Source organism: Dipodomys merriami, unplaced genomic scaffold (genome assembly GCF_024711535.1).
Source record: "Dipodomys merriami isolate MVZ:Mamm:240054 unplaced genomic scaffold, mDipMer1.0.p SCAF_41, whole genome shotgun sequence".
NCBI lineage: Eukaryota > Metazoa > Chordata > Mammalia > Rodentia > Heteromyidae > Dipodomys > Dipodomys merriami.
In genome coordinates, this window is record NW_027205715.1 from 2,761,967 (window position 1) to 2,786,582 (window position 24,616).

At 42.3% G+C, this 24,616-nt stretch overlaps 1 protein-coding gene across 1 annotated transcript; it reads right to left on the minus strand.

Annotated features, from left to right (window-relative positions):
* Positions 1 to 24,389, minus strand: Bbs2 (Bardet-Biedl syndrome 2). Its single transcript, XM_069992334.1, has 17 exons — positions 24,129 to 24,389; positions 19,345 to 19,572; positions 18,044 to 18,169; positions 17,477 to 17,539; positions 16,492 to 16,569; positions 13,205 to 13,309; positions 13,031 to 13,117; positions 10,433 to 10,568; positions 9,866 to 10,005; positions 8,114 to 8,258; positions 7,856 to 8,027; positions 7,007 to 7,136; positions 5,126 to 5,257; positions 4,555 to 4,692; positions 3,136 to 3,248; positions 1,340 to 1,488; positions 1 to 445 (listed from the first exon to the last, which is right to left on the minus strand). The coding sequence occupies exons 1-17, from the start codon at positions 24,243 to 24,245 to the stop codon at positions 339 to 341; spliced, it is 2,166 nt and encodes a 721-aa protein (XP_069848435.1). The 5' UTR covers positions 24,246 to 24,389; the 3' UTR covers positions 1 to 338.
* Between the last annotated feature and the right edge of the window lie 227 nt (positions 24,390 to 24,616).

Sequence of the window (24,616 nt, forward strand, 5' to 3'; positions counted from 1 at the left end):
TAATGCCTTTTAATTTTAATGAAAAAGTAAACCACTTATTGAATTACAATTTCAAGAAAAAGGACCTAGTTTTACAGCGATTTTACATTAAAAGTTGAGCTTTTGAAGCCCTGATGTTTCCGAGGTATTCACACTCCCTCATACAAATCTACTGCTATCAGCAATTGTGCTATGATAGAAGATAGAAATGTAATGCTTTGTCTTTAGCCTGTATACTCACCAACATTTCACCCACAGTGCCCAGAGGTCACCAGGATTTATGCATGGCAAACCAGTATAGATGTTTAGATAGAGAAAACTTTTCCAAGTTACTGTTCCTTTTCCTATTGCCTCATCTTCTACGAAGGCGCTGTGCCCACCCGCATGATTCTGAACAGTGTGTTGATGTTGTTGCTTCGGATGGCATCCCGACAAGCAGTGATCACTTGGTTCTTTGGTTTTCCAACTGTATGAGAAGCATCAAGTTTCAGTATTCCCCAAGATTATTAAAAATTAAATTAGGGACTAGGAAAGTGGCTTCATGCTTGCCTAGCATACATGAGGCCCTTGGTTCAATTCCACCATACCACATCAACAAAAAATAAAAGAAATAAAAAAAATTTTAAGTTTTTAAAAATGTAAATGAGTGGTCTCTTTTGAAACAATATAAAAGTAGGGTAAAAAAAGAGTTGCATATACAAATTTTGCTATTCTCACTGTTTGAGAACTTTGTGAGGCAATTTATCACAAAACAAACACAGAACATCTCAAACTAGAAACCAAAACAGGTTTAAACTTTTAAATTGTGCACTTAACTCATCAATGTTCAGAAAACTCCATTAAAATGGCGCTTTTAAGGCTATATACTTTCTTTGGGGTATATGCACTGTTTTCTTTAGAGGAAGCAGTAAGATCTTAGGGGGAAAAAAAGGCCTAAAGGCTTTCCTTCTCTATAAAAGTATCTGGAGACCAAGTGCCTGTGGTTCATGCCTGTAATTCTAGCCTTTAGGGAGGCTAAGGATGGGAAGAGGGTCATGGTTCCGAACCAGCCTGGGCTGAAAAGTCCATGAGACTTTGTCTCTGCAGAGGGAAGCTGGACTTGGCACATACATGTGATCACAGCAACCATAGCAGCTCAGGGCAAGAAGCAAGATCCTATCCTAAAAATAACCAGTGAAAACTAGGGTTGAAGGCATGATTCACCTGTATCATACCAGTGCCCTAGTACATCCCTCCTCCCAAATAAGAAAGAAAGAAAGGTCTGGAGCCTAATTAAAGCCAAACATCAGGCTGGCTTACTGGAAATTCAAGCAATGGGACCAACTTTGGAGTACTGAAAGTATACTATGAAGAGACTTACCACGTAGACGCCCTGCTCTTTGTATTGCTTGATTTACTGCTTTAAGGTTTCCTAACAGTTCTGTGTGATTATTGCAGCGAATTTTATATCCATTTAGCAAGTCTTTGTTAAGATCATAGAGTTCCATATAGCGACTCTTCATTGTTTTCCTGTAGAAATGAACAGGTATGTAACACTGGCACTTGTAAACTTCTTACATTCTTTAAAAACCCATTTTAGGCTGGGAATGTGTCTTAATGGTAGAGTGCCTGTCTAGCATGCATGAAGCCCTGGGGGTTCCATTACTCAGTACCACATAAATAGAAAAGGCCGGACGTGGCACTGTAGCTCAAGTGGTAGAGTACTATAATGTTGAGCAAAACAAGCTTCAGAGACAGTGCCCAGGCCCTGAGTTCAAGCCCCCTGACTGGGGGGAGGGGAGTTAACTATATTTTCATTAAAAAGAAGTAACTACTAAAGTCTGCTTTGATATACATTGACAGTTTCCATCAATATATCCTATGTCTTCCAAATAAATAAGAGGCTTTTCTTGGTGATTGTAAGAATTAAGTTCCCTGGATTGATGGGTGGAATAAAAAAGAGTAACTTTAAAACCAAGCTAATCACTACACAGCAATAAAAATTATTAAAATTTTGCAATGGAAAATGCTAAATGCTGATAACTGGCTCTCTGGTGGATTACAGTTACTTTGGAAAGTTATTTAGCATTTTCTTCCAAAGTTAAAGCTAACACTTGCTACTTAACTAAGAAGTCTTCAGAGAAGTGAAAAACAAGAAAAGCCAGTATGCAAATATACATCACTACGTTATTCACAATCACCAAAGTTGGGAAACCATCCAAACGTCCATTAATGGATGAATGGATAAACAGATTACTACATATTCTTACAATGGAATGAAAAAAGTTTCTCTGTGTCAGGGGAGATTCCTGTACTCTCACTGCTCTAGAATACATCTGTTACACTGCTGGTGCAAGTCTGCCTTGTGTCCACTTGGGGATCTGCTATGGTTTTGTCCCCCAAAGGTTAGTCTGTTGGAAACTTGTCCTCAGTGTGGTGATATAGTAGATGGTAGTAGCTTGAAAAGGTGGGGCCTACTACAAGGTCACTGGGTCACTCATTGGAGTTGATATTGAGGTAGTTCTGGATGGACCCTGGCTAGTTCTTTCTTGAGGGTTGTTATAAAAAAACAAGACAGGTCAAACCCCAGTACTGTCAAAAAAATAATAAAAGTAATACTGGCCTTTGCCCTTCTTTCTATCATGTTGTGTTATTCTTTCTCACACTCATGCCATGAAGCATCATGAACAGAAACAGGAAGGCAGGCCCTTGGGAGAACTAGTGCCATGTTGTTTGGACTTTAAGCCTATAAACCTAAACAAAACTTCTTTATAGAGCACCTAGCATTAGGTACTTCTTTGCAACAGCGGAAAACAAATACAGAGTTCTTCTGAACATGACTTTGAATATTTTTTTTTTTTTGGCCATGGGTCTTGAACTCTAGACCTGGGTGTTGTCCCTGAGCCCTTCAGCTCAAGGCTAGTGTTCTGCCACTTGAGCCACAGAGCCACTTCTGACTTTGAATATTCTTGTACAAGTATCCTGGCTTATATGTGCACAAAAGAGTGAACTGCAGAGTCATGGAATACATATTTTCAACTTTGCCAGTAATGCCAGGTTATTTTTCCAAAGTTACTGGATTAACTTAAGAGTTCCACAAGTAACATCTGAGAGTCACTATTCCATATTGTTCACATGTTGAACTTTGTACCCATCCTAACCATGGTAAATACTCACATGTCCCCCATTAGACGTGCATCCTCAGCTCGGACCAGCAAACTTCGGATCAGATTAGAATTGTCAGCCATGTCAGCACTGAGTTTTTGATGCACTGAATGATACTCATCCACCTGGAAGCAAACACTTGTGAATTAAAAGGGTCTCACAAGCTTGTTCAAAACTAGACAGTCTGAGAAGGCTCAGGCTCTGCTCTTTCCCCTCTTCACTCATTCTCTGCCTATTATTTCATCAACTCGTCAAGAAAATAGTCTTTTTTTTTTGTAGGTTATGGGGTTTGAACTCTGGGCTTGGGCACTGTCCCTGTGCTCTTCAGCTCAAGGTGAGCACTCTACCGCTTGAGCCACAGCGCCACTTCCAGTTTTCTGGTGGTTTATTGGAGATAAGAGTCTCACAGACTTTCCTGCCCGGGCTAGCTTTGAACCGTGATCCTCAGATCTCAGCCTCCTGAGTAGATAGGATTATAGGCATGAGCCACTGAGGCCTGGCTCGAAAATAGTCCATTCTTAATCTCCCCAGTGATGGCACTTGTGGCAGGTTCCTCCCAGGGCAACATCAAGAACACTAGCAACACACACTAACAAGGTAGGGATTTTTGGAATGATCTCATTGTGCTTTTTTGTTTGGAATGAGGGGCCGGAGAGCAGGGAAGAGGGACTGGAAAGCAACTAGAATAAATAAGATGAAAGCAGATAATAAAAGAGAAGACAATGCCGGGTGCTGGTGGCTCATGCCTGTAATCCTAGCTACTCAGGAGGCTAAGATCTGAGGATCACGGTTCAAAGCCAGCCCAGGCAGGAAAGTCGGTGAGACTCTTATCTCCAATTAATCACCAAAAAACCAGGAGTGGTACTATGGCTCAAGTGGTAGAGCGCTTGTGTTGAGCTGAAGAGCTGAGGGACAGCACCTAGGCCCAGAGTTCAAGGCCCACAACCAAAAAAAGAAGAAGAAGACAAAGAATAACAGGAAAATGTTGATACATAATTTTTTTTGGGGGGGGGGGGGTCCAGTCGTGGGGCCTGAACTCTGGGCCTGAGCACTGTCCCTCAGCTCTTCAGCTCAAGGCTAGTGCTCTACCACTTGAGCCACAGCACCACTTCCAGCTTTTTTCTTTTTGCTTATGTGGTGCTGAGGAATTGAACCCAGGGCCTCATGCATGCAAGGCAAGCACTCTACCACTGAGCCACCTTCCCAGCCCCTGATACATAATTTTTTAAGCATCCTCCTAAACCAAACACAGTCAAGAAGTAACCATTAACTTTTATAGAGAATCCATTAACTACAAAACTCTAGCACTAGCTGATTTTTTTACAAAAATTTCTAGAAACATGATTATAATGTAAGTATATGCCAATTTCCTAAGAGAAACATCTCAAACTATGAACCCTGTTTTATGAGTGCATCCACAGGTGCCCTCACCTTAACCAGCACCTTTCGTAACTCCTCAAAGTAGACAGGAAAATCAGCTTCTACCTGAAGGTCTTCAATAGCAAAAAACAAGGCCATTGACTGGATGATATCACCAGCCAAATCAATATCATCAGTATTCACAGTGATCTAGTCAGAAAAAAAAAATGGCAAGTTTAGCACCTTCAGGTATGAGAAAAGCATGGCTGAAACTACCCAAATTTCTCCATGTTCAACACAATTACTGGGCATATACTTAATGAATGAGACATGGTTTTACCCTCTAGGATAGTATAAACCCCATTTCATTTAGGTGGCCAAAAGGTCAATCCTCTAGCTTATAAATTAAAAACAATATATTCAAACAATGAGAACTGTTTTTGTGCACCTCTGGATTCCAACCCTTCACCAATCATGCAAGCAAGAAGAGAGGAGAATGGCAGGGAGGGAGAGCAGAAAAGAGGGAGATAGTACTGTCAATGCGAGTATGGACAAGATGGAACAGTTTCAGGCTTGACACATGACAAGATACTGCAGCTGAATAGCACACAAAAAACTTACACCCCATGATGTGAAACAATACCTCTCCACTAGGTTTGATTTTTATGTAAAGCTGGCCACCATTCCGTAAGGATGTGAAACACACTTGAAACGGAGCATTCTGGATGTTAGTGTCTTCTGGCAACAGAAAGTTCTGGTTGAGCCACATAATAATCTTCAAAATGAATAGAATGAAATAAACTTCAACTCTAAAAGTAGTCTTTACAGAAACAAGACTTCTTCCTCTCTCTACTTTCGCCACTTGGTTAAAAAAATACCTCATCCTTTACCAAGAAAACACTAGTCACACTGCCATTTCCCTTATATAAGTTCTTTAATTCTCACACTGCCTTTCCCCCTTATACAAACTTCATAATTTGGTCTAACATTAGCAGACATTATTTTATAGCACCTCCTCCTTAGACATAATCTGACATGCAGCATACAAAGGATTGAAGGATACTGTCTGTTCCACTGCTCTTATGTGGGTGTAGACTGGACAATATTATCTTCCTAAAGTTATTCCATTATATTCTTTAAAATGTTGTGTGTTGGGGGGGGGGGGTTTGGTGTCAGTCCTGGGGCTTTTACTCAGGGCCTGTGCACTGTCCCTGAGCTTTTTTTGTTCAAGGCTCTACCACTTAAACCACAGGTCCACTTCAGTCTTTTTGGTGGCTAATTGGAGATAAGAGCATCACAGACCTTACTGCCTGGGCTGGCTTCAAATCACAATCCTTAGATCTCAGCCTCCTGAGTAGCTAGGATTATAGGCATGAGCCACCAGCACCCAGCTTCTTAATACCTTTTGCACCATGCCTCTACCCTTACCCTCACTTATATATTAGGAAATTGAGGCTCAAACTAGTGAAAAGAATTCCTCAGAGCCACTAAGAATTTAATTAGGTAAATTAGGACCCAAAAATATATTATCAGCATCCCAATCTCTATTTCTTTCCACCTCCCTCCTCCCCGACCCCTGTCATGGGGCCTGAACTTGGCCTGGGCACTGTCCCTCAGCTCTTCAGCTCAAGGCTAGCGCTCTACCACTTGAGCCACAGCGCCACTTCTAGCTTTTTCTGCTTATGTGGTGCTGAGGAATCGAACCCAGGGCTTCATGCATGCAAGGCAAGCGCTCTACCACTAAGCCACCTTCCCAGCCCCGTTTATTTTTTTAGGCAGGGTCTTTGCTATTTACCCTAGGCTGACTCCAAATTCCTGGGCTCAAGCAATCCTTCAGCTTCAGCCTCTCAAGAAGTTGGTCCTACAGTGTATACCACTTTACCCAGTTTCTCTCTATCTTGATGTAGATACCTCTTGAAACAATTAAGTGAAGACAACCACACTAAGCCCATAACAAAAGAGAGAGAGAGGGCTGGGAAGGTGGGTCAGTGGTAGAGTGCTTCCCTTGCATGCATGAGGCCCTGGGTTCAATTCCTCAGCATCACATAGCAGAAAAAGCTGGAAGTGGTGCTATGGCTCAAAGTGATAGAGTGCTATCCTTGAGCTGAAGAGCTGAGGGACAGTACCCAGGCCTGAGCTCAGGCCCCATGACCAGCAAAAAAAAAGAGAGAGAGGAATTAAGTGATAAAAATGTACTTGTTACTAAGGATGTACAGGGAATGTACAGGGATGTACTGAGGTTTACCCTTGCTAGCAAGCATAAGACTCCAGATCCAACCCCTAGTACTGAAATAAAAATATTGTGTAGATAAATAATGTGAGGATTTGTTCAAAGTGAGAGAAGATGTTTCAGCATTATTCTGCTTACAGGTTATTAAACAAACTCCACACTCTGGAAGTCTTTCACATCATGTTTACTACTATTCTCATAATTCATTTGTGTACTCTCTCTCCCTTTCTCCAAAGTAACATCTGGAGGATTCTGAAGGACAAAAGTACTGAAAGGAAAGAGCAAACCACTCACCCTCTGTACCCGTTCTGCAATGATAAAGTTCACGTAGCTTGAGGGCTCACTAGCAGACTCTGGACTAGTGAGTGCATACATGGTGAACCGGGGAAGCTGTTTCGTCATTTCAAATACATGGAACTGGGTGCTATAGCCAACCAATGGAACATGAGACATCTTTAGTATAGTGTTATTTCAAGATGCAAGGCCCAGAAAATAAAGCCACTCCTGAGTTGCCACCAATTAATATTTAAAGCTTTCACTGAAGAAAAAAAATCACCTAGACACTTAAGTACTAAAGTACTACATCAATGAGATTTTGGAATTTGAAAAATGTGTGTACGTGCAAATGTACAGGTATACAATCATCAAGGATTCAAAATACCCTAACCCTAACTGGAAAAGGCTTTCATCTTCCACAGAAGCAGTCTTCAACTCCCTTCATTAGAGCAACTAATACAGAAATACGTCCCAATCCTTATAGTCTTCGTGACCAACATTGTAAGCTGACAAATTATCATTTAAAATTTTCTTGTGTGAAAGTTGCTAGGGAAGGAACCCAGGGCCTTGAACATGCTAAATATCTGTTTTACCCATGAGCTATATTCTGACCCCTAACTAAATGCATTTTAAGATTTGTGTAACTCTCCAATCATTTAAGACAGAAAAATGACCTCTTAAGTTTATATGCCTCCCACTCTTTTTGTAAAGACTTCAAATTAAACAAAGATCATGGAAAACCTTGACTGCTGGAAAGAACCTCAGAATGGTTCTCTGGTCTCACACAACACATGCATAGTGGGCACCCTCCATCTTGTCCTCCTCTATATGCTCTATGACAAGGAACTGTGACTTGTAAAGGGTCACCTGCTTCTGTAACCCACGAAGGTTTTCAAGTGCAGATCCACAGGAACATCTTTGGGAGGCATAATTGGGACACGGATAGAACTGGAGAGGTTATGTATGCTGGGATGGACCACATGACTTTCACCTACAAAAATTCCCTCTGCAAAAATCAATACCGCTCGGATGATCGTGTCTGCAGGGAAGAGGAAAAACAGCAGTTCAGGAACTACTCTTAGACAACTCAGAACCTGCAAATACCAGTTGTAAATCATGTCTTACCATTGGAAGTGGAAATGCACAGCTCTGCATGTGCAGCTTGGGTCTTGCTCTCCAAATTGACTGAGAGAGTAGTGTGGAGCTTGGTATTGGCTGGGATTATGCCCCTCTGCCCATCTCCCTCATTCAGTGGACTGCTCAGTTCAGCCTGCAAAAAATCCCACCCACTTGATAAGACACTGAACTCAGGTTCATAGTAAATAAGATGGCTACTCAATTTCAAAAGACAGACTCCCCATCCTCTTGTCTACTTTTTTTTTGGGGGGTGGGGGAGTCCAGTCATGGGGCCTGAACTCTGGGCCTGGGCGCTGTCCCTCAGCTTTTCTTTTCACCTCAAGGCTAGCGCTCTACCACTTGAGCCGTACCACTTCCGGCTTCTTTTTTTTTTTTTGCTTATGTGGTGCTAAGGAATCGAACCCAGGGCCTCATGCATGCAAGGCAAGTGCTCTACTACTGAGCCACCTTCCCAGCCCCAGACTCCCCATCCTCTTAAGAATCCCATTCTTTGAATGAATTCCACTCATTATCTCCTGGCTCTATGTGGCCTTGGGGGGAAGTGACCACACCTTCTTTTCCTATCTGTGGTAATAGTCCAGGACATGTCATCATGCTTTTATATTCTATTTGTATTGTTCTTTAAAAAACATGCTGGGAGTATAGTTCAGTATTAGAGTGCATGCCTAGATTATACAAAGCCCTGGGCCTAATCCCAGCACCAAATCAATAAAGAAATTCACTGGGGAAGGGAAGGTGTAGCTTGAATTGTAGAACACTAGCCCTGCTCCGAGTTTAAGCCCAAGGGAAGGGAAGGGAAAGGGCAAGGGGAAGGGAGGAAGAGGTTGGAAGGGAGGGAGGGAGGGAGGGAAGAAGGAAGGAAGGAAGGAAGGAAGGAAGGAAGGAAGGAAGGAAGGAAGGAAGGAAGGAAGGAAGGAAGGAAGTTCACTTTGGTATAGCAAACTGCATAAATACATTAGCTAATGGTACCACTGGAGCTCCTATGTAGCAAATATGGTTACATAGGCAAAATTCAAGTCAGAGTCCACAGCTTATTCTCTAGCTAATTTGAGTGTATACAAATATACACACACAGTCTTTCTGGCTGTCTACTGCATGTGAAAATTATAAAAGAAATACTCTAAACATAATGTTCTTGTTTTTTTCACATACTCCCACAGATATTCTTCCTTATAGTCCAAGTCCATGTGCTGCATGCCTTGAGCTGTTTTATGGTCCCCAGCACATACTCCCTACACAGAATGAACTCTTAAGTCATTACAAACAGGGCTACAGTAAGTGTGTCTTTCATATCAAGGCATATTTCTAGTTTACCTGCCTGGAAGTGGAATTTCTAGATCAACAGATACATGTTTGTACACTTTTGTTCTCTCTCTCCCTCTCCCCACTCTCTCTCATATCTATTTTTGTGTGCAGGGCTGGGGAATCAAGTCTGGGCTTTCTGCATGCTAGACAAACACTCTATCATTGAGCCACATTCCAATGCTTCCATTTTTTAATCTTTAAGACAGTTGTGCTACATAAGACTATGTAATGAAATCCTCCTGCCTCAGCCTCCTACATACTGGGCTTACAGGTGTGGGCCCCGGGGTTCCATACCTTCTTGTTTATAGAACTGGCAAGAAAAAAAGGCTGAAGCAATCTGCACATGAATAGATGTCAGGAGTGGTCCATAGGCTAGCTGGCAGCAACATGGTGGTGCTCCCATATATTCAGTGTATCAGATTCCATTTCCCCTACCTTGGCATTTTCCTCATAATTGCGGAGCTCCAGCAACAGATTTTGCTTTTTCTGACTCAGCTCTCGGATCAGGTCCTGCTCTACACTGGCATCCATGAGGTTCCCTCTCATCTCAGCAGTGCCTGGCAGATAACCCCGGACTGAGCAGAGGGAAAAAAAAACACTCACTGGGTTGAGAAATAATTCAAGTAAGACCACATCAATTACTTGTTCTTTTTTTTTTTTACGGTCAGTTGTGGGTCTTGAACTCTGGACCTGGGCACTGTCCCTCAGCTCTTCAGCTCAAGGCTAGTGCTCTACCACTTGAGCCACAAGGCCACTTCCAGCTTTTTCTGATAATGTGGTGCTGAGGAATCGAACCCAGGGCCTCATGCATGCAAGGCAAGCACTCTACCACTGAGCCACCTTCCCAGCCCCCAATTATTAGTTCTTAAGAATCAAAAACCTAGGTTCTTATTCTTTTAGGTGAACTTAACAGACTAAAGGATCTTAATAAAATACTTTACAGTGGAATTTCCTGGCATTTTGAAATCTAACTTTTCAAGGATTTTTCTCATCTCAATTTACTTTCCCCATCCACTGAGCAGCAGATTAACTGTACGTGGCCATCCATCCGGTAATCTCCCTCTACCACACCAGCAATGGCAGAAGAGAAGTTGTCTTTAAAGATGACGTCCCCAGTTCGGTCACTTCGAGCATCGACCTAAAACCAAAACACAAACTTAAAAGTCACATATGCTCAGTATATTCACAGGCACATCTGCAGAAGAGTGGGGGAGCGCACAGAATCTGAGGAAAAAAAGGTGAAAAGGTGCAGCAGTGGAGTGCACTGGACATTCATGAAATTGAACTATACAACTCATGAGTGGAGATGGAAGGGAGGGAATGAGAAAAACAGAAGACACTGTCTGAAAGGAAATGTACTAATCACAGGTTGCACGTAAATGTAATCCCTCTGAATATCACCTCTATAATAACAACAAAGTAAATTAATTTTTAAAAGTCACGTTTGCTATAGATTAAAGGCAACACTAAATTTTACGATAAAAACCAGCTTTAATAAAGAGTCATTTAGGCCGGGTGCTGGTGGCTCACGCCTGTAATCCTAGCTACTCAGGAGGCTGAGATCTGAGGATCGTGGTTCAAAGCCAGCCCGGGCAGGAGAGACCGTGAGACTCCTATCTCCAATAAACCACCAGAAAACCGGAAGTAGCTCAAGTGGTAGAGCGCTCGCCTTGAGCTGAAGAGCTGAGGGACAGCACCCAGGCCCAGAGTTCAAGCCCCACAACCGATCAAAAAAAAAAAAAAAAAGTCATTTAGTCAGGCTGAGAATATGGCTTAGTGGTAGAGTGCTTGCATGAAGCCCTGGGTTTGATTCCTCAGTACCACATAAACAGAAAACGCTGGAAGTGGCGCTGCAGCTCTAATGGTAGAGTGCTAGCCTTGAGAAAAGCAGCTCAGGGACAGTGCCCAGACCCTGAGTTAAAGCTCTAAGACTGGCCAAAAAAAAAAAAGTCATTTAATAAAGCTGTTTTCAAGAGTGCCTCCTGAAGACAGGACAAACAAATCCCCACTGATTACTAGCAAATCGATTTCATGTCAAAAGCAAGAATGAGGACACTCTCCTCTGAGGATTTTGTTCTGGGCAAGGAAAGGCTAAGTTACAGGAAATCTGGTGGAGCAACCAGTCCAATGGCAATGCCATTCACTATATTTGGCTTTTCATAAAGAGCTTTTTAGGCATAGCCTACTGTTTGTATGGAATACATTACACTCATTTAGCCAGCCACATTACCTATAGCAACATCATGTGAGCATGAAGATTATGACTACCACAACCTATGCAGGAGAGCTTTAATACAACCCTCTAACTTGGGCTGAACTGAACTTGCTTCTTTCCAGTGAAGGCACAGTTTTCAAACAGCTTCTGACACTGCAGTTCTACAATATTTAACAAACAAAAATAGTTCATTTACTAAGGACTATAAATTACTAGTTCTGTGCATTTTCTGCACCTTTGCTTATTGAGCAGGTTTTGTCCATAAGGAAGGAATGACCCTCCAACTCAAAAACAGACCTATTAAAGACAAAGATAACTGGCTAGTAGCATGTATTTAGTACCTTTAGATCTACAGTCAAAAGATGAATTTGTATATTTCATTGTGTATGCTATTTTTATTAAATGTAAACAGCTTTCTACTTACATAAGAATTATATAATTTTCTTATCTTTTTATAATCTGAAACAGATTGTATAATAGAAAATACTTTTTACAGATGTTTATGTTGATACTGGGACTTAAACTTAGGACCTTGAGCTCTGAACTCCCTTGCTCACAGTTGGTAACCTATCACTTAAGCCATACCTCCAATCCAGCAATTTTGGTGATTAATTGGTGATTAATTTGGTGATTAATTGGGCTTTTTTGCCTAGTCTACCCTGATCTTTCAAGTTTTAGCCTTCTGAGTAGCTAAGATTACAAGCATGAGACACATGTTAGGCACCTAACAACTTTTTAGAATTTGTTCTTTACATAACCAAAGAAATCCACAGGAGAAAGATAGAGAAAAGGCAAGAAGAAAAAATGAAAATATCTGATCCCCTCCCCACCAGACAGACCAATACTGACAGGCAAGAAAGTTAGGGCAAATAGTATCCATGGAGATCTGGCAGCTACTTAAGCAGTTTCTAACAAGACAGTCTGACTTGCCAGAAGGCTATAAGAAATTCTGATTTGACATTAAAAAAGAAAAAGAAAAAAGAAAAGGATTTTACTTTGGTGTTATAACTGGGAAAACAATATGTTAACATGATTCTCCCATTAATTTTGAGTTTCTAGCAGTTTTTAAAGATTTTTTTAGAGCTATTCTGATGGTTCATTATTAGATTATTAAAATTCCTCTTTTTACTGGCTCACACCTACAATCACCCCCAATTAATAGATTCTCATTCCTTCAAAAAGAGAAATAACCTCCCTGGAGATTTTCTCTCAAACAGAGGACAAAGCCAAAGGACACTTCCCCTCTGTAGTAGGAAGAAATAAAATTAAAAGGTTAAATTTCAAACCACAGCCAAGGAACTCAAGTTTATATTTACGTGATCACTGTGAATTATATTTATCATGATTACTGTGAATTACACATGAATTCTGCTAATGATACTTACCTTCCCATTGGACCAACCAGTTATCAGTTCACACACTCCATCAGAATTAAGGTCAAAAGCATGAATGCTCATGGCATGATTTTTGGACTGAAAAGGAATCCCAATAATTAGTACCAAATAATCTCAATGTTGAAAGTATGAAATTTCTGGATATAGAGGCTGAATTCTACTAACTTTAATTCTCCAGTATCGAGCTGTTTTGTCATAAACTCCAACTGTGCCATTGGAAAGGGCATAACCAAATCGACTGCCATACATGGGGCACAGAGAGGTGATTATCTGCATATAACACACAAAAACACATTGTCATTAAGGCTCAATTTAATGTAAAGTATAGCTTTGTGAAGCTTCACATCTTGCTACAACTGTATTAAAATTAGGTTTAAAATAACTTCCAAAATAACTATTTTTACCCAAGAGTGAGGAATGCATTCTCTTCTCTGTGATCCATGTCATCTATTTCAGAATTGGATAATCAAATTGAAAGAAACCCACAAAGTTTTGTAATTTAGATAAAGTTTCAGAAAATTAAAAGAAACAATTAAACTAAGGGAAGAATAAGGTAAGTACACAAGATCTAGACTATGTACAATAGGTGTTATTATACACATTAATCCAAAAAGATTTAGTGATTAGGTAAGAGCCAACTTAAAACATAATTTTGCTAAGCCTGTGAATTAACTCACTACTTTGCATCTGTGCTCTCTGATCTCAGCTATTTCCTGTGGCAGTCACTTTATAATCATCTTGGGCTCTAGGAATAAGATGATTCACCAATAATTATCTTGTGACTGAGGGCACACTGCCCATCAAACAAGCAAGGTCATTTTCTTATCATCTCACAAAACACAGCCAAAGTTCAGGAGACTACCTGACAGGGAACTTGTTGCTGACCCATTCCAGTGATAAAGCAATCACAACAACTGTGGAAGCCCTCCAAGAACAAACCTTTTTTTTGGATCCGGTCGTGGGAGCTGAACTCTAGGCCTGGGCGCTGTCCCTCAGCTCTTCAGCTCAAGGCTAGCGCTTTACCACTTGAGCCACAGCGCCACTTCCAGTTTTTTCTGCTTATGTGGTGCTGAGGAATCGAACCCAGGGCCTCATGCATGCGAGGCAAGCACTCTACCACTGAACCAACTTCCCAGCCCTCCAAGAACAAACCTTGAGCTAATTAAGGGTCCACCAGGCCTCCCCTGTGTTCTTAGGACTGACTGTTTGACTACCCATTTCTTTCTACACCCCTGCCTCTAGTTCTCCCTCTTAAACCTGAAGCCAATGTCTATGACACTGAAGACAGATGAAGAGGTACTGAAGTGCTGTCTTTCCATGGCTGCCATGCAGTAAAAACCCCTTTCTCTGCTCTTCACCATGTCTCTTTTTGGCATATGGGGATGAGTGGCCAGTCCTAATGTAGAAGAAGTTTGAGTCTGAGGGCTAAAAAACTGGGTTTATTTTTTTATTATAGTTTTCTGGAATTGACTTTTACTTCTATACTTTTTCCCTGTGGCAAACTTTATTGTTTGCTAGAGGTAAAAAAAACCAGTACAATCCTTTCAAAATTGAACTGTACATGAACTGAACAGTATGGACCAATATATAGATTTTAACCAATACAGTACTAAACACAGTTAAAAAGATAAAATTTTAGATTGTGAACAAAATTATCCTTAAAAGTTCAAGCAAAAGATAAATGATAGATGTGATTCTGTAGATCTATTTTCTAATTATGGCCCTCATACAAGAGATGAGAATGAAATTGCATAAAGATAAGAGATAAACTGTTCAAAGCAGGAGAATAGCTAAGTAATTTCCTTTACACCTACAAGTTCCCTACAAAATCACCCACTTCACTTAATTCTGAATACAAATCACTATGAAGGATTCTGAATTATTTAGCTCAAGCATTCTTCTGGTAATATGGTACTGCTCAAGTGCCAAATCATAATTTTGCTGATGTGGATATTTGAATAGAGCAATACAAAAAAAAAAAAAAAAACAGAAAAATGGCCCTACACAATTTTTTTTTTAAGTTTTTTTCAGGCAAGTCTCACTGTGTGGCCTAGACTGCCCTTGAGCTCACGCTCCTCCTGTCCCAGCTGAGATCACAAGCACGCACCACTGCCTGGCACCTCAAATGGACAATTTTGTACAAGTCCATGCTTTCATAAATTTAGTCCCAGACTCCCCAGGCTCATTAATGCTTCTTAGTTCATTCTTTTCCTTCTTTTGTGAACCAGAAAAGCAACAAGTCCCTCTGACTACTGGCCCTGTGATATGTTCCTCTCTCCTTTTTTAGAACTTGTGTCTTCTCCTATGTAATACTGGTAAAACCAGGAATTATCTGATCATTTCCCACAAAATGGGAAAAGATATACCACAAATTAAAATGAATGCAGAAACAAAACCTACAGGCCAGTGACTGTTTAATTGTTCGAGTTCTCCCACTTTGGAGAGGTTTATAAATTTTTTTTTTTTTTTTTTTTTTTTGGTCAGTCATGGGGCTTTAACTCTGGGCCTGGGCACTGTCCCTCAGCTCTTCAGCTCCAGGCTAGCACTCTACCACTTGAGCCACAGCACCACTTCCAGTTTTCTGGTGGTTCACAGACTTTCCTGCCCCGGCTAGCTCTGAACTGGAATCCTCAGATCTCAGCCTCCTGAGTAGCTAGGATTACAGGCATGAGCCACCAGCGCCTGGCTTTGATTTGTAAACTTCTTTAAGAATGTAATAAGGGCCGGGTGCCTGTAATCCTAGCTACTGAAGAGGCTGAGACTGAGGATTGAGGTTCGAAGCTAGCCCAAGCAGGAAAGTCTTTGAGATTCTTATCTCCAATTAACTACCACCAAACCAGAAGTAGGGCTGTGGCTCAAAGTGGCAGAGCACTAGCCTTGAGTGAAAAAGCTCAGGGACAGTGCCCAGGTACTAAGTTCAAGCCCCATGACCAACCAAAAAAAAAAAAAAGAATGTAATGAGGGTTGAGGATGTAGTTTAAGTGGTAGGATGTTTGCCTAGCAAATGCAAGGCCTGAGTTTAAAACCAAGTACCACCTGGCTTCAACTACATTTATAATAAATTCACATTTAAGAGATAACCTAATGAAAGTTAAGACCCTCTCTGTAGACAAACACATGTAAACATGCTTTATTCAAGAACCCCTCTGCGACCTTTCACTCTTCATACTGCTGCTTTGGGCACTCATTTTTCTCCTTCATTTCTTCTCTATCCACAGTTACAATTTACATGATAATAACCCCAGCACTAAGGAAGCTGAATACCAGACCAGGCTGGAATACCTAGTGAGATCCTATCCTATCTAGGACATCATGATAAATGTGAGTGTGGCAGGAAGAAGTAAAAGCCCACGGGTCTTATCCTAAAACCCTCCAGGTGGTGAGAAGATGCCCATTCTCTCATTTAAATTACACTTGATGGTGCTGCCCAAGGTTACTGTAATTCCTCCTACCTCTGTTTCTGTCATTTCTGCCACAATTTCATCTTCCTTAAAAACTCGGATGTCAAAATCCTCAGATCCAACTAGAAGCTGAAGGGGCAAATCATATACATTCAGTTTAGCAGTGAATACAACAAAACTTCCATAAATAAAACAAGCAGGTACTTGGCTGCTACTACTACCCAACAATTCCAATACTCTAATAATCCAATACTCAGGGAGGTCCCAACCAATCCAGCCAGTGAAGCTAAAGTGGCCAATACAGATCTCACCATGCCATGCAGGGAGCACATGCCAGAACACATATTTCATTGCATACTGCGAGTATGCCCTGGTTCAGCAATTTCCCAGGCTACAGACAGAAGACCTCTTGTGGACACCAAAACTTAGTGTCCATGGACAAGAGAGGGCTAAGTCAGTGCCTAACACAGTTCTTCACACATACTGACTACCTGAGAAGCAAATTTCTAGAGTAAGCATTAATTTCAAACTAGGAGACAATCTCTAGTACTTAGATTCCCAAAAAACTGACTACTTACTAATATGGTCTCAAAGCATCAGAGTCAATTTATAAGATGGTGAAAATGACTCAGAGCCCATCAACCATTCTGTCTTCTCTCCCCTCTCCTGTTCCTTTAAAACCTTCAGGGCTTTGATCTTTGTCTCAAACACAAGTAATTTACTGTTCAAAAGAGAGGTGACAGGAGCAAGGCACAATTGTTATCTCCTCTGATCCCCAGCATTCAGGAGACTGGGGTAGGAGAACTAGGTGTTCAAGGCCAGCCTGGGTTACTTAGCAATATCTGATCTCAAAACCAGAAAAACAGAAAGGAGGGTGAGAGATAGGCAAAGAGACAGAGACAGAGAGAATACACACAAAGGCCATACAGCTTTTCATTTAGGTAACAGAGCTCCAAAATCAGCCATAAGAAGCTAATGCTCTCTCAACACTACTACTGCTGTTATGGGAAACACTCAGCTGAATTTCCCCACATACCTCTTTCTTTCCATCACCATCAAAGTCACACAAGGCCAAGGAATGAACATTGTCTCCTGTAACCTGAAAATGAAATCAAAAGTCATTACTATGCCATCTTTTCTCATTTTGGGGGGGGGGGGAGTCCGGTCATGGGGCCTGAACTCTGGGCCTGGGCACTGTCCCTCAGCTCTTTAGCTCAAGGCTAGTGCTCTACCACTTGAGCCACAGCGCCACTTCCAGCTTTTTTTTCTTATGTAGTGCTGAGGAATCGAACCCAGGGCCTAGAGAATGCAAGGCAAGTGCTCTACCACTGAGCCACCTTCCCAGCCCCATCTTTTCTCATTTAACCAAAAAATTTAGCTACATTACACAAGCCACAAATGAGTTATTCCAAATTACTCATACCTTTTTTTAAATATGTTTTATTATAAAATTACTGTACAAAGGGGTTACAGTACTCATAACTTTTATAATGTACAGAACTACAAAAATTGTTTTTTTCATTATCAGTGAAATCAGTGATTTTAAAATATCTAAAGAATATTGAAACAATTATTATCAATAAGAATGTTTAGTCCTTCATACCGTCCAAAAGAGATCGTTCCCTTCATAATCAAAACCTTGCAGAGCACAATTCCCACCAATAACTGCCAGAGGAGAGGCAATGTCTCCCAATGACCCCAGCACAATGGCATTTGCCCCATCTGCAACCTAAGAAAGGGAGAAAAGAAAGACACCGATACAATTTTCTGCAGGCTCACTGGAGCAATGCATATCTGTACTTGACCTGGATACTCAAATTCCTCTGTCATCACTTCTAGAAGCCTCAGGGTCTCCCTTTAGAGGTCAGACAGGCTGTCACTGATGCCTGTCACTGTGGTTTCTGTAAGGATGAGTGAAGATTCAGGGTTAACTCAGAGCAAGCCCTGGCTCTCACACCTGCTACTGTGATAATCCATGCTCTCTATGACTGCCAAGTTCTACAAGGCAAATTCTCCAGAGACTCAAGACATAGGCTTTTAAACATGAAAACTGTGAAATTTAGTCTAACCAAATTGGATACAAATCTTTTCAATACTATTACCCTATGACTACTATTGTTTTTAATTTTTTTTTGTTTTTTTGGGGGGTCCAGTTGTGGGGCCTGAATTCTGGGCCTGGGCGCTGTCCCTCAGCTCTTCAGCTCAAGGCTAGCGCTCTACCACTTGAGCCACAGTGCCACTTCTGGCTTTTTTCTTTTTGCTTATGTGGTGCTGAGGAATTGAACCCAGGGCCTCAGGCAATGCAAGGCAAGCGCTCTACCACCGAGCCAACTTCCCAGCCCTGTTTTTAATTTTTTTTTCCAGTCATGGGGCTTGAACTCTGGGCCTGGGCACTGTCCCTCAGCATTTTAGTTCAAGGTGAGAGCTCTACCACTTGAGCCACAGTGCCACTTCCAGTTTTCTGGTGGTTAACTGGAGATAAGAGCCTCACAGACTTTCCTGCCTGGGCTGGCTTTGAACCATGATCCTCAGATCTCAGCCTCCTGAGTAGGTAGGATTACAGGTGTGAGCCACCGGCACCCGGCTATTCTTTTTAATTTTATAAGGTACTAAAAAGTAAATATCTAGCCAGGTGCCAGTGGCTCACAACTGTAATCCTAGCTACTCAAGAGGCTGAGGATCATCATTCAGCCACTCTGGACAGAAAAGGCCAAGACACTCTATTTCTAATTAACCAGCAAAATGCCTCCCTGGAGGCATGACAGAATTCAAGCTATGGGTAAAATAAACCTAACAAGATCATGAGGGTCTGAGTTTAAACCCCAGTACCAGCATACACATACACAAAAACCAATCGACATTAATGGTAACAATAATTTTACAATTACTAGGGGGTATACTTGCCTCTCTGTAGAACAGATCTGAATTATTGTAGACATCATAAGCCAAAAGATTAGTCTGTGTACCCACTAAAAGTGTATCACATCCAAGTTCAGGGTTCAATACTCCTGCAGTTAGGCAACTGACAGCCTGATTAATGTTAAGAAGAGAAACCTCAGACTCCAGGGGGCTCTGGAAGACCCTGGACGTATTGAAATTCTGGTTCCGGTTATGTGGGTTATGAATAAAAACCTAAAACAAAAAAAATATCAAATATAAAAATGCCAAACCAACATCAAACATTTTTTAAAAACTAGATTATTAACGTATCAACATTAATAAGAAATCACACTAATCTATGAAACCTGAGGCACTCATGCTTAGCTTCATACCTAGCCACCTTTAAGGAAATCCAGTGGTACTTAGAATCCTAAAGAACAAGGTAAAGATCAAGTTGTTGCCTGCTAGGGCAGCCTACATGCTGTCCAGCAGCAGTATGCCAAAGCACTCTTACAAATGTTTTTCTTATCAACCCATGGGGAAGCTGCTACCAGCTTGAACCAAGATCTCAAAAAAAAAAAAAAAAAAACATTCTCAAGTGAGGTAATATTGCTCCCAAGATGGCGACTGGGTTAGGGTAAAGGGGCCTTAAACATTAGAACAGGCTATAGACTCCAAAGGGCCACAGAAATATACCTATCAGGCATGGTACAATAGGGAGGCTAAAGCAGAAAGATCATGAGTTGAAGGCCAACCTGGGCTATAGACTGAGACCCTGTATCAGAGAGAGAGAAAGACACAGACAGACAGACACTCACACATACACACACACACACACACACACACACACACTATCGTGTATCTGTGGTATTAAAATTTAATTGGAGAAGTTTTCATTGTTAACATAATCACCAAGCCCGGTAGGAAGCTGAGATCTGACAACAGCAGTTAAAAGCAGCCTGGTCAGGAAAGTCCATGAGGCTCTGATCTCCAATTAACCACCAGAAAACTGGACATGGCGCTGTGGCTCAAGTGGTAGAGCACTTGCCTTGAGCTGAAGAGCTCAGGGACAGCACTCAGGCCCAGAGTTCAAGCCCCACAACCAAAAACAAAACAAAAAACAAAAACAAAACCACCACAAGAACAATATGATTTTTAAAAAGGAGCTGGGAAGGTGGCTTAGTGGTACAGTGCTTGCCTCACATGCATGAGGCCCTGGGTTCAATTCCTCAGCACCACATAAACAGAAAAAGCTTGAAGTAGTGCTATGCTCAAGTGGTAGAGTACTAGCCATGAGCTGAAGAGGTGAGGGACAGCGCCCACTGAAGAGGTGAGGGACAGCGCCCACTGAAGAGGTGAGGGACAACACCCTGGTCCACAGTTCAAGCCCCATGACCGACAAAAAAAAAAAAAAAAAGGATGGAAAACACTAGATTCTAGTGACAAAATCTATTAATTTTAAATGCATATAAATCCAAACAGTAGGGCTGGGAAGGTGGCTCAGTGGTAAAATGCTTGCCTTGCATGCATGAGGCCCTGGGTTCAATTCCTCAGCACCACATAAGCAAAAAGAAAAAAGCCGGAAGTGGCGCTGTGGCTCAAGTGGTAGAGCGCTAGCTTTGAGCTGAAGAGCTGAGGGACAGCGCCCAGGCCCAGAGTTCAGGCCCCACGACCGGACCAAAAAAATATAAATAAATAAATAAATAAATAAATCCAAACAGTAATAATTTTAAATTATTACTTACACAAGGTGGCCTACTTAAAAATCAATTTTAAAAAATGACCAGAAACATGTAAAAAAAATGTGTGCAGCTACTTGAATACTGTTGCCATGTTCTCATTTGTAAGGTACTCTACAACATGCCGTGTGTGTGTGTGTGTGTGTGTGTGTGTGTGTGTGTGTGTGTGTGTGTGTGTGTGTGTGTGTGTGTGTGTGTGTGTGTGTGTGTGTGTGTGTGTGTGTGTGTGTGTGTGTGTGTGTGAGAGAGAGAGAGAGAGAGAGAGAGAGAGAGAGAGAGAGAGAGAGAGAGAAAGAGGCAGAGAGACAGAGACAGAGAAAGAGAGAGAGAGAATATGTCCTGGGGCTTGAACTCAGGCCTACATGCCATCCCTGATTTCACTCAAAGCCGGTGCTCTACCACTTTGAGCCACAGCTCCAGTTCTGGCTTTCTGGTGATTAATTAGAGATAAAGAGTCTCATGAACTTTTCTGTCCAGGCTGGCTTTGAACCGAGATCCTGAACAGCTAGGATTAGACATGTGAGCTACCAGCACTTGACTTGCTTTTATAAATATTAATTACACTTGATCCTCACACTAATCAGATAGGTGAAGGCCTTTCCCCAAGGTCTCAGGGTCTCTGTCAGTGAAGGAGCAAAAAAACAAACATGAAACCTAGTATGTCCTAGACTACATCACACTTCCTTTTACAACAGTTCTGAACAAAAGATTTCTTTTTTTTTGCGGGGGGAGAGGGGGTGGGGGGGGCAGTTGTGGGGCCTGAACTCTGGGCCTGGGCGCTGTCCCTCAGCTCTTCAGCTCAAGGCTAGCGCTCTACCACTTGAGCCACAGCGCCACTTCCAGCTTTTTTCTTTTTGCTTATGTGGTGCTGAGGAATAAAACCCAGAGCCTCAGGCATGCAAGGCAAGCACTCTACCACTGAGCCAACTTCCCAGCCCCACTGAACAAAAGATCTCTTACAGTTGGGTGCCAGTGGCTCACACCTGTAATCCTAGCTACTCAGAAGGCTGAGATCTGAGGATAAAGGTTTGAAGCCAGCCTGGGCAGAAAAGTCCCTGTGGTGAGACTCTTATTTTCAATTAATCACTCAAAAACTGGAAGTGGTGCTGTGGCTCAAGTGGAAGAGCACTAGCCTTGGGCACAAAAAGGCTCAGGGACAGCACCCACGCCCTGAGTTCAAGCTCCATAAACAAAAAACAAAAAAAGAAAAAAAGAATTCTTAGAACTTTCTGGTAATAAGATGTGCTGAACGAGAACAGGAATGGAACTGATATATAGGTCCAATGGTTACTGTTAGTGGAATGGAACAAGTGTGCTTTTTGCAAAGGAAAACAAGAATCCCAGGAGTCAGACTTTTCCCCTGATCCAAGTCAGCTGTTCTTGGCACAGAGAAGTAGGAGTCCCTAAAGATGCCTACCTGTGCCTTCAGGAAATAAAAAGTCAAGCTCAGTCACATGATAAATGGACCACTCCCTAGGCCAATTAGTCTTTCCAAGGGAGTGGCTGTAGTTCACCTTGCACTTATTCTCTAGCTCAGGGATGTAAATTCAAGTGAGCTCCCTGTTCTAGGATGAGGGAAAATATTGTAATATAACTACTTATATATACATACACACAAATACAGAGAAAAGAGAGGAGATAGAGAATACAAATGTGTTAACTGTCTGCCATGTCCTCTCAAATTTATCACACAAAAAAGTGGGTAAGCTCCAAAGGGGTGAAATTGATCACAATCCCCATGGCACCACAGAGCTAAGAAGATGGTCTGGCTAACAGGCCCATGAATGTAGAGCAGAATCAAGAGGAATTTCTTTTTAGTAATAATGCCCTCCTCAGTATCAAGACTCTGTACTCAGGGCTTTACCCAATACAACACAAGAAGGAACATTTTAGCCATGGATCCCAAGGCATGCACTGTGAAGTACAGTATCCATGGAAATGTCTCAAAAATGTGTCATTATACAGTGAAATTTACATTGGGACAGAGAACACATTTCATTTCTCCTACATTCTGAGTGGCCTAAGACACTGATTTCCTAATCAATAAAGTGGGAGTTCAGAAAAGAAAATAACACCTAAAGATTAGCAACTATTCCCAAATGTCAAGTACTTTACAGGTATTAACATTTAATCCCCATGTGTTCTATGTTGGGTCCTATTAAGTACTTTGCCAGAGGTCCTGAAATTAGTATAACAGACAGAATCCACACCTATTGCTAAGCTACTACCCTTTGCCTGTAACAAAGATGCTGAGATAATGTTTTGTTAGAAATTATACCCCTCCTCCCTTTTTTCTCATTGCTGGGGATTGAACCTAAGGATTCTAAGCAAATGCTCAACTACCTGAGCCTCAGTTCTGATGGAAGTTATGCTCCTGATCTCATTGTAGTCCATGTATTTGGGGTATGCCAACATCCATAAACAGGGCCCTCATTTGCCTTGTCTATGGGCCTTCTTGACTACAACTTTCTGAAAATAGAGACCCCCAACTTTATCTCTGCATAAAGGAGAAGTTCACTGGAAGTGTGAATATTGGATGGCTTTTTTTTTTTTTTAATCTTTGAGATTCTCATCTGGCTTAGTACTTGGCACATAGGAAGTATCTAATGAACACTTTCGTGAACAAACTGTGAACGTGCATGGTGAAGCACCCAAAATGCAATCTGAATTTACTTCAGGGGTGCTTGTAGTACCCCATAAGGAGACAGTGTGAAAATGTAAATAGCTCCAAGAAGAGGCTCAGGGCTTGAAATGTGGGATGGGTTATTACTGCTAATCCTGGCCAAGCCTCTTCCCTTCCGATGTGTCTCGTTCCTTAAGCTCCTTACGGGACCAAGGACTCCCAACACTGCCCGAGTCTAGGACTCTTGGCTTTGAGAAACCGAATTGCTCAGAAAAGCTGCTCCTGGGAGACCCCAAGTTCTAGGATGGGTACGTCCCGGTGACTGCGGACCGGTTGCCAGGCAACCTGGGACAGGGGCGGGGCAGCAGAGAAGGGCGGGGTCCCGGCGCGCGGCCCTCGGAGTCATGAAGCCCCGAGCCCGGCTCCGAGCGGGTGGGAGCGGTTACCTTGCCCGCTTGGGTGGCGGCCGCCAAGCACGGGTGAGTCCCGTCGTAACGCCCTATGGCCACCATGCGGGGGCTGATTTTGTGGCGCAGTTTCAGGGTGAACACAGGCAGCAGCATGATGGCGGCGGGGCCGGCCTTATCCTCCCCGGTGAGGTTCACCAGGACGAGGCCCGCCTCACCCTAGCGGCCTCGGGCAGCGCGAAACCATCGACTTGATCTCGTCCCCAGGAGCCGCCTACTCCTCCTGCGACTGCGCAGACCCGCTCACTCTTCTGCGACTGCGCGGGGCTCCGCCTAGTTTCGCGCGATGACGTCACCGCACGTACGCGAGGCGGGTCTTTTGCTGCGGTGAATTTCGTGCTTGTGAATTCAGCTGCCAGGTGTTATGGCTGCTGTGTCTGCACTGGTGCTCACCTAAGCATGCCTACCAGGCTGCACACCTGCAAGCTCCACATTTCACTGCCCCACTCCAAAGGGTCATCTATTCA

Coding starts and splice junctions, on each gene's coding strand:
- Bbs2 (XM_069992334.1), bottom strand. CDS start 24,245: ATGCTGCTGCCTGTGTTCACCCTGAAACTGCGCCACAAAATCAGCCCC. Junction 7,137..7,855: donor TTCGTGGGTTACAGAAGCAG/GTGACCCTTTAC, acceptor GGTTGGCTATAG/CACCCAGTTCCATGTATTTG. Junction 5,258..7,006: donor TTGCAGAACGGGTACAGAGG/GTGAGTGGTTTG, acceptor TTCATTTTGAAG/ATTATTATGTGGCTCAACCA.